General features: G+C 39.1%; 1 protein-coding gene across 1 annotated transcript in view; it reads left to right on the top strand.

Moving 5' to 3' along the window:
• ARHGAP32 (Rho GTPase activating protein 32) overlaps positions 1–13,299 on the top strand; it is a 118,167-nt gene that overhangs the window by 91,739 nt on the left and 13,129 nt on the right. The window contains 7 exon segments of the mRNA XM_070400005.1: positions 1,439–1,588; positions 7,713–7,815; positions 9,158–9,302; positions 9,765–9,847; positions 11,101–11,208; positions 11,628–11,773; positions 12,616–12,811. Coding sequence (XP_070256106.1) covers positions 1,439–1,588; positions 7,713–7,815; positions 9,158–9,302; positions 9,765–9,847; positions 11,101–11,208; positions 11,628–11,773; positions 12,616–12,811 — 931 coding nt within the window.

Genomic DNA, 13,299 nt, shown 5'->3' with positions numbered 1-13,299 from the left:
TTTTAACTACTGGAAAGACTGGTTCAGTTGGGTTCGTCTCAGGTTTGAAGAGAGATTTCGGATGTAAAATCTGTCATATCTAATATGGAAGCAGTTACATTGGGGCACATGTCACATTTTAACTCTAGTACAGGAAAATTGAATATAAGTCAGAGTGATTTGCTTTTGTCTAAGTATTGTTTGTGTTTTATTGTTGAGGTACTTTTTCTGTGGAAGTGGCGTTATCATTTTCATGTCCCTAATCCAGCATATTTGGTAGACTTTGACCTTAAGGCCCGTAGCTGCATTGCAGTCTCTTCTGTTGAAATGTTTTATAAGCACTTGACTGTCTAAAACCAAACTCCCACTCTGCCTCCTTCAGTGGAAGTCTCATGAGATTGTTGACGGCATTCCAGACTTCTGTTCCTCAAACAATGATTTTACTAACTAGTTTTCTCGTTTGCTATAAAATTTTATTTTATTTTTTTTTACTTTTTAAACTCCTGTGAAAATGAAGACAAACACACACACACACACATTAGCCTAGGTTTTCACAGGGTCGGGATCATCAGTATCGCCGACTTCCACTTTCATGTCCATGCCCCACAGGCAGGTCTTCAGGGGCAACACAGCCTTCTGCCCAGCACTCTGAGCTTTTGATACTTGTTGTATGTGGAATTTTAGAGTAATTTACCCTGTAAGCTGTGCTTAGAGATCTGTTTGCATTCAGTTCTTTCACTGTTGTCTTTCTCATGTATCAATCAGTGGAAATATTTTTTACTTATCTCTTGCCTTGATCTATAGAGGACTTAAGGTTATATTTAGTGTAGCCTAGATGAATGTTAATAGGAGGTCTAATGTTTTTTTATGGGTGTGTGTTTTGCGTTTATGTAGCAGTTAGTTTGACAAGTGTGTTCTGTATCCTAATGGGATTGTCCTCTTCATAAAATGAAAAAGAGGGAGTTGTTTTTTTGTTTGTTTTAGTTTCCAGGTTATAAATACCATGACAATTTCTAACCACCACGTAAAATATTTTAGAAATTGACTAGAAAATAAAACCACATTCACAACGTTTTCAGCCTTAGTTATTATGAAGATCTCCAAAGTGACATATTAGAGTAAAGCTCAGATACCAGTCATAATCCTGGGGCATCCGTAGGTATGCATTAGGGAAATGGCTGGTTTACCATTTGATTTAGAAGTCACGGATTACAAGACTTACAGTTGCTCATAGTCCCATCAAGTAAAATCACAGACTGGTGAGAAGACAGTGCAAAATTGTGATTTTATAAATAACTGTTTCCTAAACTTGTGCTGAAAATTTCCATAGAATATAAAGTGTACTTTTAATACATGACTTTGCAGTCAACCTGTTAAGACCTCCATTTCTTTTCATACTAAGTAAAAATGTAACCTCTTGCCACAACTAAGATGTTTTTCCCTTATCCCTGTTTTTTAGTGTCTAAGAAGCACGGCAAGCTCATCACTTTCTTACGCACATTCATGAAGTCTCGGCCAACAAAACAGAAGCTGAAGCAGCGGGGGATCTTGAAAGAGAGGGTGTTTGGTTGTGACCTGGGGGAGCACCTTCTCAATTCTGGTTTTGAAGGTAAACATACATTCTCTACTCTTATCATTCTAGTTTCTAACCTCTGCATATTGATTTTCTAGAACCAATTGTGCAATAGATTAGGCAAGTAACTTCTGTTCCATTTAAGTTCGGCAGCAGGTATTGAACATTCTTGGGTCCTTATCTTAGTTCTGGGGTTGCTGAGAATAAAGACGGGTCTAAGGATGTACTTTGAATCAGATACTTCTGATCTATTTAGGAAGAGCAAGACATTCTCGGAAAGCACCGTCAGTTGGCATTATTTTTATATCTGTCCAGATAGCTTTCTCAGCCAGCTTTCCCCTCCCACATTTTATTCTAAAATATTTACTTAATTTCTTATTTGAAAAATATAGCCATAGTTTTGAGGCTATAAAATACCAAGCCCAGTCTTCCAACTTTTATAGCTAAAATTTTTAATTTCGTTCCCTGTAAATCAAGTTCTGACTCAAGATTTCAGTGGATGGTGAATGGATAGAGGGGAATGAATAGATAAGAAGAAAGAAAAATGGGGTTTTCTTTTGATTTAAAAAAAAATGCACTTCCCTCTACCAGTTCTTGTAGAGATGCTAGAGCAGTGGTTCTCAACCTTCTGGCCCTTTTAATACAGTTCCTCATGTTGTGATCCAACCATAAAATTATTTTCGTTGCTACTTCATAACTGTAATGTTACTACTGTTATGAATCGTAATGTAAATCTCTGATATGCAGGATGGTCTTAGGCGACCCCTGTGAAAGGGTCGTTTGACCACTAAAGGGGTCTCGACCCACAGGTTGAGAACTGCTGTGCTAGAGTATTAAAGTAGTATCCAAAGTACCTATAATGTTGATAAGTACCAGAAATAGATGATTTGTAAAATTCTAAATCCTGATGGAAAATACCCATTGTACTTTTTAAGACCACTGATGAAAAGTAGGGTAAATATCAATACAGTAAACAAAATACAGAAAAGTGTTTATGCTCATCTGTAGTCATGAAAATGTATTTTCAAGCCATTTTGAGATATTTTATATTGACACACATTATTAATGTAATAAAGCTGCTTTTCTAAATTATGATCATATTAACTGTAATTAAATGGACAGCTATATATTTCTCCAGCAAAATGTGTTTATTCAGGAACAACAAAGAATTGCAATTTAGGACATGTAGCCTAACCAAAAACCATGCCTAAGTCTAGGGAAACAAAGGGGAGAATGCCTTATTAATGGATTGGGGGTTGGGCTATTGTAAACCTAGTGCCCATTGGAGGATACTGAAAGTACAAAGTATAGTGACTTTCCATTGGCTGAATTTTGGCAATCTCCCATTGGCTGAGCTGTTCCTGGGAAAGGAGGAGTCTTCTTCCTCCTGCTGAGGTGGTCAAGTATCACTTCCTGTGACAAAAAATCACTTTCTGTTGGAGGTGAAAGGTATGTTTCTTGTTGGGGTCAGGAGTGTGTGTTAAGTGACAGGTGCATAAAAGTTCTCTTTTCTAGCCTCCTGACTGCCTTTTAAATAATATTTCTGTTTATTAATTTTCACAAATCCAGTACCAGTAAGGCAGCAGCAATTTTATCAATAGACAAATGCTGTTGGTTTTGGGTAGCTTGGTGTATTATTAATTTTTTGAAAAACATTTTGGTACTTCACAGCAAGAAACTTTTTTTTTTTTTATAGTGTTCTTTTCATGTAGCAGTTCCCCTTAGGGATTTATCCTAAGGTTATATTTCAATATAAATAAAAATGTTCATTATAGCAGTAAGTATGAGAGCAAAAATCTTGAGTACTCACTTTTGAACCATAAATTGAAGGTGTTAAAATTGTAAATTTGAGTACAGTGTGGAAATTTGGGGAAAAAAAAAAAATATATATATATATATATATATAGGCCTGTCTGACCGTCTGACCAGTAGCTATGATGTGCAATGAACACCAGGAGGCAGATGCTCAATGCAGGAGCTACTGAGCTGTGGTGACTTGGCAGCTGCGGTTCTCAGGTGTCACACCCGGAACCAAAGAAGAGGGAGCCCAGTTCCAGGGTGCATCACTCGAGAACTGCCCTCTTGCAATCCAGAACCCCCCAGGGGATGTCAGAGAGCCGGTTTTGGCCCAATCCCCATAGGTCAGGCCAAGGGACCCCACCAGTATTCATGCACCAGACCTCTAGTGTTATATATAAACAGTAAGTCTACCTTTTTAAAAAATATATATATTTTATTGATTTTTTACAGAGAGAAAGGGAGAGGGATAGTTAGAAACATTGGTAAGACAGAAACATCAATCAGCTGCCTCCTGCACATCCCCCACTGGGTATGTGCCCGCAACCAAGGTACATGCCCTTGACCGGAATCGAACCTGGGGCCCTTGAGTCTGCAGGCCGACGCTCTATCCACTGAGCCAAACCGGTTAGGGCAAGTTTACCTTTTTAAATGTATGGATACTTAGAAGATATATAAAATGAATATAATTGTGGTGGCATATTACATGTGCAAACTTTGTAATTTTTTTTCTTAGTTTTCCTGCCTTTTTAATTAAAAAGAAGAAAAAATACTAGTAGAATGTTAGAAATTAATTTAATAGTCATGGAAGAGAACTCTGCTATAGGCTGATTCAAAGGAGAAAGTCTGTTCAAGTGATTAGAAAAACAAAAAAGAAAAAAAGTTAATTCGTGACATTAGAGTGTAATTGTAATTTAATAAACCTTGAAGACTGAGGTCACATACATTCTATCTCAGTGGTCGGCAAACTGCGGCCCCTTGAGTGTGGCTCTTCCACAAAATACCATGTGCAGGCGTGCACGTACAGTGTGATTGAAACTTTGTGGCCACACTCAAGGGGCCAAAGAGCCACATGTGGCTCATGAGCCGCAGTTTGCCAACCACTGTTCTAGCTGGTATTTTAGAATAATTTCCTCTTTATTGGAGATGATGACAATGATGAATAAATATTTATATGACGGAAATAATTTGAATATTTAATAAAGACTAAATTAACACTGAGAGAAACCTTTGAAGTTTATCAACTAAAATTTTAATTAGGAAAGAAAATGGCTTTTAATATTAAATTGATTTATTAATTTGTCTTTGATTTAATAAATGTGTGAGGAATTAAAACTTTTTAAGATTTTGAGACTTTATATGTACTGTATATAGTCTATAACTAGTCATAACATAAGTGCATAGATAGAGAGAGAGAGAGATTATTTCAAAGCTTATATTAAAACAAGGAGAATTGAATATATATCATATGTAACTAGAGGCCCGGTGTATAAAATTCATGCACTTGTTGGGGGGCGGGGGTCCCTCAGCCCGGCCTTCGCCCTCTCGCAGTCTGGGAGCCCTTGGGGGATGTCCAACTGACGGCTTAAACCCATTCCCTGTCGGCAGTCAGATATCCTTAGTGCTGCTGCAGAAGCAGGAGAGGCTCCCCCCACCGCTGCTGCACTCGCCAGCCATGAGCCTGGCTTCTGGCTGAGCAGTGCTCCCCCTGTGGTAGTGTACTGACCACCAGGGGGCAGCTCCTACATTGAGCGTCTACCCACTGGTGGTCAGTGCACATCATAGTGACCAGTCTTTCTGCCGTTCGGTCAATTTGCATATTAGCCTTTTATTAAATAGGATATTTAAAGTCTAAGTGAAAACAGAATAACCCTGAGGAGGAAGAATGATATGTTGATATTTTATATATGTAATTGTGAGGAGAGAGGAGATACAAATATGGATAGATATATGATATGTATGATCATTCTTCCTCATGATTACCCTATTAGTTGGGACTTTAAAATATATAAAATATAAAAATTAAATATATAAAATAGATTATGCACCAGATTTTTCTAAGAAGGAAGCCCATATCAGTAGAATGTTTTGCTATGTGACTCATTCTCTGGATTGTATTCCTAGTGAATAATCGACTTTATGGAGAGCTTATCCTGTTAACACTTTCTGAACTTTTGAGCACCTCCCTGTGGGATCAAGAGAAAAGCCTGACCTGTTTCTCCTGTAGCAGGGTGTTGTAAGAATTCGAGTAGGAGCCTGACAAGGCCTTTCAAAAATTCTTTTATTTGTGATCCCTGGTGTCAGAATTCACTCAGGATGATCTTACAGTTTCAGCTCCCACAAACCACAATACTTATAATTGAGTTAATTAAAGGTTATAGCACAGTTACTCACAGAACCGGTTTTTTAAAAAAAAATCTTCCCACATGGTATTTTTTTTGGATAGATCAAACTAATTTGTCATTTACTGTTGCACCCTGAGTGATGGAGTCAGATTTTTTTTGTTTCTTTTTCTTTTTGTATTTCTTTTTGTTGTTGTTCAAGCTTGCTTGAATGTGATCGTTAATATGAGGGAGTGTTTTCCAGTTTGTTTGCCATGCTCGTTAGCTTTCACACATCGATTCAGCACGTTTTACTTGTACTTAGAAGTTTCTGGTGTGTTTTCATTCTTAATAAGTACGATAGGAGAGGATGGTTGCCAACATTTAAGAAGGCAGCAAACAGGTTTAATAACTATAGTGTTCATTCATTCCGTAACTGTGATAAAATCTATTCTAGTGGAACTGTTTTCAAACGTCATCAGTTTCGTATCGGACTTGTTTTATTTGTTGCACATATCTGAAACTGAATGTCCTTACGATGAAATTTCAAATGAGATTTCTTTAAACAAAAAAGCAAGAACTTGGTAGGACACTCGGTAAAATGATATTTGGCACAAAATATAAAATCTATTTTAAAACTCAAGGTGAGGAAACTCTGTAGTCTGAACTTACTTCTGTGTTTGAGGTTTTTTCCAACGATTTTTTACAATAGTTAGAAGAAACAAACAGGAATTTTATAATCAGAGCACTCTTGGGGGGAAAAAGCAAACAAACAAGGTCCAAATAACCTCTGAAATTAATTCCTTAATCATATTTTCCAACAAAAAGTCACGATGCATTTTCTAATAACGCCGCACAGATGCTGCTGGGAACCGCCACCCCGAGATGAAACAGCTTTTTCATAGGATTTCCGTGAGATTTAAGTGAGGGTGTCCATTATAAAGCATGTAGCCTGGCACATATTACATATTCAGTAACATAGCTGCTTAAAAAACTCATTTAAAGCTAAGGAGCTTGTTTTAAATGTACGTTACAGGATCTGACAATTTAAAAGGTAGAATGCAGGAAGGACAACAAAAGGCAGGAAAACCAAGGAAAAGTCTGCAGGTATAATCATGATGTACAGCAAGTCCTGGAATAACATCATTTCTTTCAGCATCATTTTGTTATAATGTGGGTGAGATGCCGGTGTAGGAACTCTTGTTTGGATCAATCAGCCTGTGGTAAAACTGATTCCATTATATGTCATTTCACTTACAGTTTCAGAATCCTTAACGAAGTTAAGTGAGGACTTACTGTGTACTATACGTGCAATACATTACCTAAAAGTATCTAATCTTAAATATCATTTCATTCACCACTCCTGTGTGTTTCATCCCTAGTATAGTCGTTCATTGCAACCAAATAGTGTTCGTCCAAGCACTGCTTTTCGGGGATTTGAACTAAAACTATCAAATGAAAGTTACTAAAAATTTACCAGTCTGTATTGCAAAACAGAGTTCAATTTCAGCTGCTGTACATGTTTGAATGGTTATAAAAAGAGCTTTATCATATAGTTTGAACGTCCTTTTTTACAGTGTAGGCCCCAAATAGTTGGCCATTTGTGTCAGATATTCAGTGAAGTAACCAGACAGTCCCCATCTTTTCTTTCAACTTATTGTTGGGGTGCCCTTTATAAGGAGCTGATAATATTAAGTCAAAAGGTCAGTACTTATAATGTAAAGATAGACAGGAAATTAAGGTCTTATCTACTTGAAATTGCCTTGACCTTTGTGTTATATTGGTGTTTTATTTACTAGATAAAAATAGAATTAGCATTAACTATGAAAAGATAAAAGAAACTCTTTTAAAAGTGAAAAATTGCAGTTATCTGTTGAGACATGAAATTAAGTACACATGCCCTCTTCATTTTTTGTAGTAGATTAAAATTCCACTCCTATAACTTTAACTCGCACATTTTATTTTGCTGATGAGAACTAAGGTATTCTCATTTTCTGCGGAGTCCTTTCCACCTAACCCACGTCTTTAACATGACTCTTCAGTCCCCCAGGTTCTTCAGAGCTGTACGGCATTCATCGAGAGATATGGCATTGTGGATGGAATATATCGTCTCTCTGGCGTTGCCTCCAATATCCAGAGGCTACGGTAAAACCTGCTATGGCATTTCCTTTTTCATTCCTATTGTAATTCATTAAAATGAAATTATTTCAGAATTAAGTCTCTTACACTGAGAACCATAATTCAATAAGATAGTTTAGAAATAATAGGCAACACTAAACGTATTGTTCTCTGTGTGTATTTTCCTAAATGCCATTTACAGTATCAGAACACCATGCCCCCTTCACCTTGTCAGTCCTTGTGTTTTCCCTTTACAATAGTTGATGATTTTAGCTATTGAACTTGAACCCATGACAACCATGGCAGATGAAGTTTACATTATCAGAATAGAATTAATAGAATTAGTCTTTCATTCCTAATTAAAATTGACGAGGGAAACTTTCTGATCTCCTTGGATACCTGTTCTGTATTCTATGCTCAGGTATGCACGTGTTATGTATTTCACATCCTGTCTCAGTATCTTCCCCAAAATCACGGTGTCCTTTACACCAGCAATAGAGATTTTATTTTTTGCTCAATCGCTTAGCTTCTGGTCTATTCTTAATGTGTTATTTTTCTTTCATTTTCACTGTGGTGCATGGAAATTGCCGTTTACTCTACGGGGGTTTTAATATCCTAATTGACCGCAGAGCTCACCTCTGTTTTCAGGAATACGTATTGGAAAGTACTTCACCTGATTCTGGTACTAAGGACAGTTTCGGTCTTTCACGTGCAGCAAACCTCATATTCACTAATAAATCCACAAACACTAATCCTCTGGGTTGATGAGTGGTCTCGTGCCTGTAGATTAATATTAATTAACCTCCTGGAGAGTGAGCGTAACCTGCCCTCGCTTTCTGAACGCAACCTTTATTCCATTCACTTCAGTGCTACAGATTTTACCGTCTGTTACAATGTGGTGTTGGCTGGGGATTGGTTGATGTTGTCTCTGGCTTTCTTATCCGTCTTTAATAAACCACTCCTGGGCCATACTTCCTGTAGCTGAGGGGTTTCCGGGCACGGTTATTCCTGGACCAGCTGCCACTCAGTCCTAGTCTCCAGAATTACCAAAATCTCACAGATTCAAACCATGAGGAACTGAGTCCTGTTTTTAGATCTGTGTATGAAGAGCTGCTCATTCATAAGCATTTCAGAGATTGTTGTCCATCTTTATATTAAAGCTATGCCCTTAATATTCACATAGAAAAACACTTACGATCAAACATCCAGTTACTGCTCGAAAAAAAACACAATTCACTGAGGTATCAATTCACATTTGTGCATACATTTATATTTATTTGTCTGTATATTTTATTTGGGTTCGTGCTTTCCCAAATATTCTTGCTTTTCCTTTAATAAAATAATTTTGTCACTCTGCTGTCTTTGTTAGCCATGAATTTGACTCTGAACATGTCCCCGACTTGACAAAAGAACCCTATGTTCAGGACATCCATTCCGTGGGCTCCCTCTGCAAGCTGTATTTCCGAGAGCTCCCAAACCCTCTGCTCACCTACCAGCTGTATGAGAAATTTTCAGTGAGTACCAGTCACTTTTAAATCAAGTCCTCTTTGGAGTTTTTTCTTCAAAATGTGTCAGAATTGTTTTGGCCAGGTAAGAAATAGTTCCATGCCTAAAATGACTCCTTTAAAGGAAAAAACAACGACAACAAAAAAAACAGTCATTGCTACTGGTTCCTAGTTTTGGCTGATTTCACATTTTCATTCTTTTAGTTTCTGACTTTGAGCCACTACTCTTATCACACTTAATGTTGGTGACCATAAAGTTTTTAAAAAAATTATCTTTTAATAGATTTCAATGTCCACATAGTGTGGGGGGAGGTTTACTTCCTTGATGCCACATGGTGTTTCCTCATCGCTCAGCGCCAAAGAGTAGATAGAATGATTTACCTGAGAGTGAAGAAAGCTAAATTGTAAGTGGAGAACTTTGATTTTTACCAACAAAGTCCACTGGTTGATGTCGCATTACGATGGTTGCAGGATGCTGTCTCAGCAGCGACAGATGAAGAAAGGCTGATCAAGATTCATGACGTCATCCAGCAGCTGCCCCCGCCACACTACAGGTAAACCCCGTGCAGAATTCCAGCCACGTGTTTTCATCCTATGGACTGCTGACTGGCTAAGTTTTCTTGGAGTTGCAACTATTTATTTATTATTTATTTATTTTTATATTTTTGTTGATTTCAGAGAGGAAGGGAGAGGGGGAAAGAGAGAGAAACATGAATGATGAGAGTAAATCATTGATTGCCTGCTCTTGCACAACCCACTGGGGATTGAGCCTGCAACCCGGGGATGTGCCCTGACTATGGCCTCCTGGTTCACAGATCAAAGTTCAACCACTGAGCCACGCCATTTGTCCATACATTTATATTTATTTGTCTGTGTATGCCCAGGGCCTGGCACAGTACTTGGCATGCAATAGGCTTTAATAAATGTTGAATGAATGAATACATGAGTGAGCAAATGGATGGTTGACTAAAACTATTTCTTTGTGTGTTTGTTTTATGATACTGAGAAATATTGCTGAAGGTACTGGGATGTCTGGCCACAAGTGTGCAGACCTGTGAATTGCTTGAATCCAAAATATGGACTCGCTACTGGGTGCCTGTTTGCTGGTTTCCTTTTTTGCAACCCTTCTTTTAAAAAAAAAAAAAAAATTATATTTAGAGAGGAAGGGAGAGGGAGAGAGAGATAGAAACATCAATGATGAAAGGGAATCATTGATCGGCTGCCTCCTGCCCACCCCACCCTGGGGTTTGAGCCCACAACGTGGGCATGTGCCCTGACCAGGAATCAAACCATGACCTCCTGGTTCCTAGGTCAACCTGAGCCACGCAGGCCGGGCCCTCCTTTGTCTTTCAAAATGTGTCCAAGCCACACAGAGCGTATCTGCCGCAACTAGAGCACCATAACTTCATGGAATCCTTTGTCTAGAAGCTGGAGGGGAGGGTTCATGTCCCTGGTGTCTTGAAACCAGGTGTCTGGCAACAGGAGCAAATACTGCTAAAGGTTTTTTAAAAACTCAGGCTGTTTTCTCAGAGCCAGTCCTGTCAGAAGCCTGTTTCTTGCCTTAGACGTTTTCCGTAGTATCTGTAGATGTGGTTATTACACCTAGGTATAAAATTCATACTGATCTCCTGACAGTTCTATGGTAATAATGTTTAAACCTAGTACACAGCACACAATTTGCTGGGGTTTGTATGGTTCTGTTTCCATTTTGCCATTGAACATTACGAGTTCGTGGAGTTGTTATGCTCTGTACTGCTACATGATGGGTTTTAGAGTTGTTGTTAAAGTGTTGTGTTTCGTTTTCCAGGACACTGGAGTTCCTCATGAGACACTTGTCACTTCTCGCTGACTATTGTTCCATCACAAATATGCATGCAAAAAACCTAGCAATTGTTTGGGCTCCAAACCTGCTCAGGTAAGTTGCATTTGACATTTGACCTTCAGTAGATCCAATCACCTTGTAAAGTCTAATTCATCAGTGTTCCTTAAGGACCCCCCGTTCAAGTAAAACTGATCTGTTGTTTTTATGCGCATCTCCCCAAAACAGGCCAGTGGCACTTAGCTGAGGCCTGTGAAAGTATTTTTCTTACTCTGGTTGGTGTGGGATTTACCAAAGGACTTGTATGCATACATATAAGCATAACCAATGGACACAGACACCAGGGGGGTGAGGGCATGAGTGTGGGGATAGGAAAGGTAAGGGGGGATAAGGACACATGTAATACCTTAATCAATAAAGAAAAATTTTTTTAAAAAAGGATTTACATGTTTTAAAAAATGCCCTTTAAGACTGCTATGTCTGTGACTCTGATGGCGATCTTGTCTGCCCCACAGATCGAAACAGATCGAGTCCGCCTGCTTCAGCGGCACGGCGGCCTTCATGGAAGTGAGGATTCAGTCTGTGGTCGTCGAGTTCATCCTCAACCACGTGGACGTCCTCTTCAGTGGGAAAATCAGCGAGGTCATTCAGGAGGGGGCAGGTGCGGCTCGGCCAGAGTGCGTTCCTGGCAGGAACGTGCACCTACACTTCCAGAGCCATGGAAACGGCATTTCTTTCTTTCTTTCTTTCTTTCTTTCTTTCTTTCTTTCTTTCTTTCTTTCAAATATATTTTTATTGATTTCAGAGAGGAAGGGAGAGGAAGAGAGAGATAGAAACATCAATGATGAGAGAGAATCATTGATAGATAGGCTGCTTCCTGCATGCCCTCTACTGGGGATCGAGTCTGCAACCCAGGACCCTTCAGTCCACAGGCCGACCTATGCACTGAGCCAAACCAGCTAGGGCGAAACCTGCATTTTTTTTAATCTCAGTTTCATGACTCCGTCTTTGGTAGAAAGCAGCTAATTTATGGCCATTTCCCCAAAATGCACAATTTAACAGTTATTTTCTGGGTACTTCGTTAATGCTACATATTAGACCTTTTGTGAGCTACGTTCACGACGCATTAAAAAAATATGCCGTGTTACTTATTATTGGTGGATGTAAAGGTGTAAGATGGAGCAGCAGCAGAAAAATTCTTTCCAGAACTAAAAATACTGAGTGATACCAGGCAAGGCCACATTACTTAAGAATTCTAAGTGTGTGTGTGTGTGTGTGTGTGTGTGATTGCTAACAACCTGGTATGTCACCTTCTATTCCTCACTTAGTATAAAGCCCTATTATTTTTGCCACTTAAAAAACGGAATGAAGAAAATTTGAAACAAGGCAGGTAGGTAGGTAGATGGATAGACAGATAAGCAGGGTGACAGCCACACATTCACACATTTTTCCCCCCGTGCAGAAACGTTTGACTGTCTTTATTGTTTTTCTTTCTTTCCAAAGCGTCTCTATCCAGGCCCAAGTCCCTGCTCATTTCCTCTCCGTCCACCAAGCTGCTGACATTGGAGGAAGCCCAGGCAAGGACCCAAGCTCAGATCAGTTCTCCGCTGGTGACGGAAAACAAATACATCGAAGTAGGAGAAGGACCTGCCGCGCTACAGGGGAAGTTTCACACCATCATCGATTTCCCGCTGGAAAGGTAGCGTTCATTAAATCCTCGCCGGTGTGATCTCAAGCTGTGTGTTCTCTTGGTTTTACCTTTGCCTTTGTATTTTTCCTATCACTCTATTCCTGCAGTGGCTCTGGGCCAGTCCCAGGCAGTCCTGTGCTCTTCTGACGGTGGGTGAGACTTCCTAGGGAATGAGAGACATGTTTCTCGAGAAGCATTGCAACACCACGTCGTTTTAAAAAGAAGAGAGTCCGTTGTACAGGAAAAATGGTTAGGAAAAAGGATATAGTTCATTGGCCGGCTTTATAACGTGAAGGCAGTTCACTAAGCGTCTTAGTGTTGTAACTTGCTTAGCTGTGAAATGAGAACGTAGTACCCGCCTCATATGATTTTATCATGTAAGTGCGATATTACATAGAAGGCAGTTAGCACAGTGCCTGGCATTCCATGTATGTCAGTTACTGTTCGTAATCCTTTTCTTCGTGTTTGGCTTCATTCACTTTGCTCACACCTAGAAT

Source organism: Myotis yumanensis, unplaced genomic scaffold, assembly GCF_028538775.1.
Source record: "Myotis yumanensis isolate MYYU_CA2020_CCGP unplaced genomic scaffold, mMyoYum1.0.hap1 SCAF_19, whole genome shotgun sequence".
Lineage (NCBI taxonomy): Eukaryota > Metazoa > Chordata > Mammalia > Chiroptera > Vespertilionidae > Myotis > Myotis yumanensis.
The sequence above is the reverse complement of the archived record's forward strand: the minus strand, read 5'-3'. Positions and strand labels throughout refer to the sequence as shown.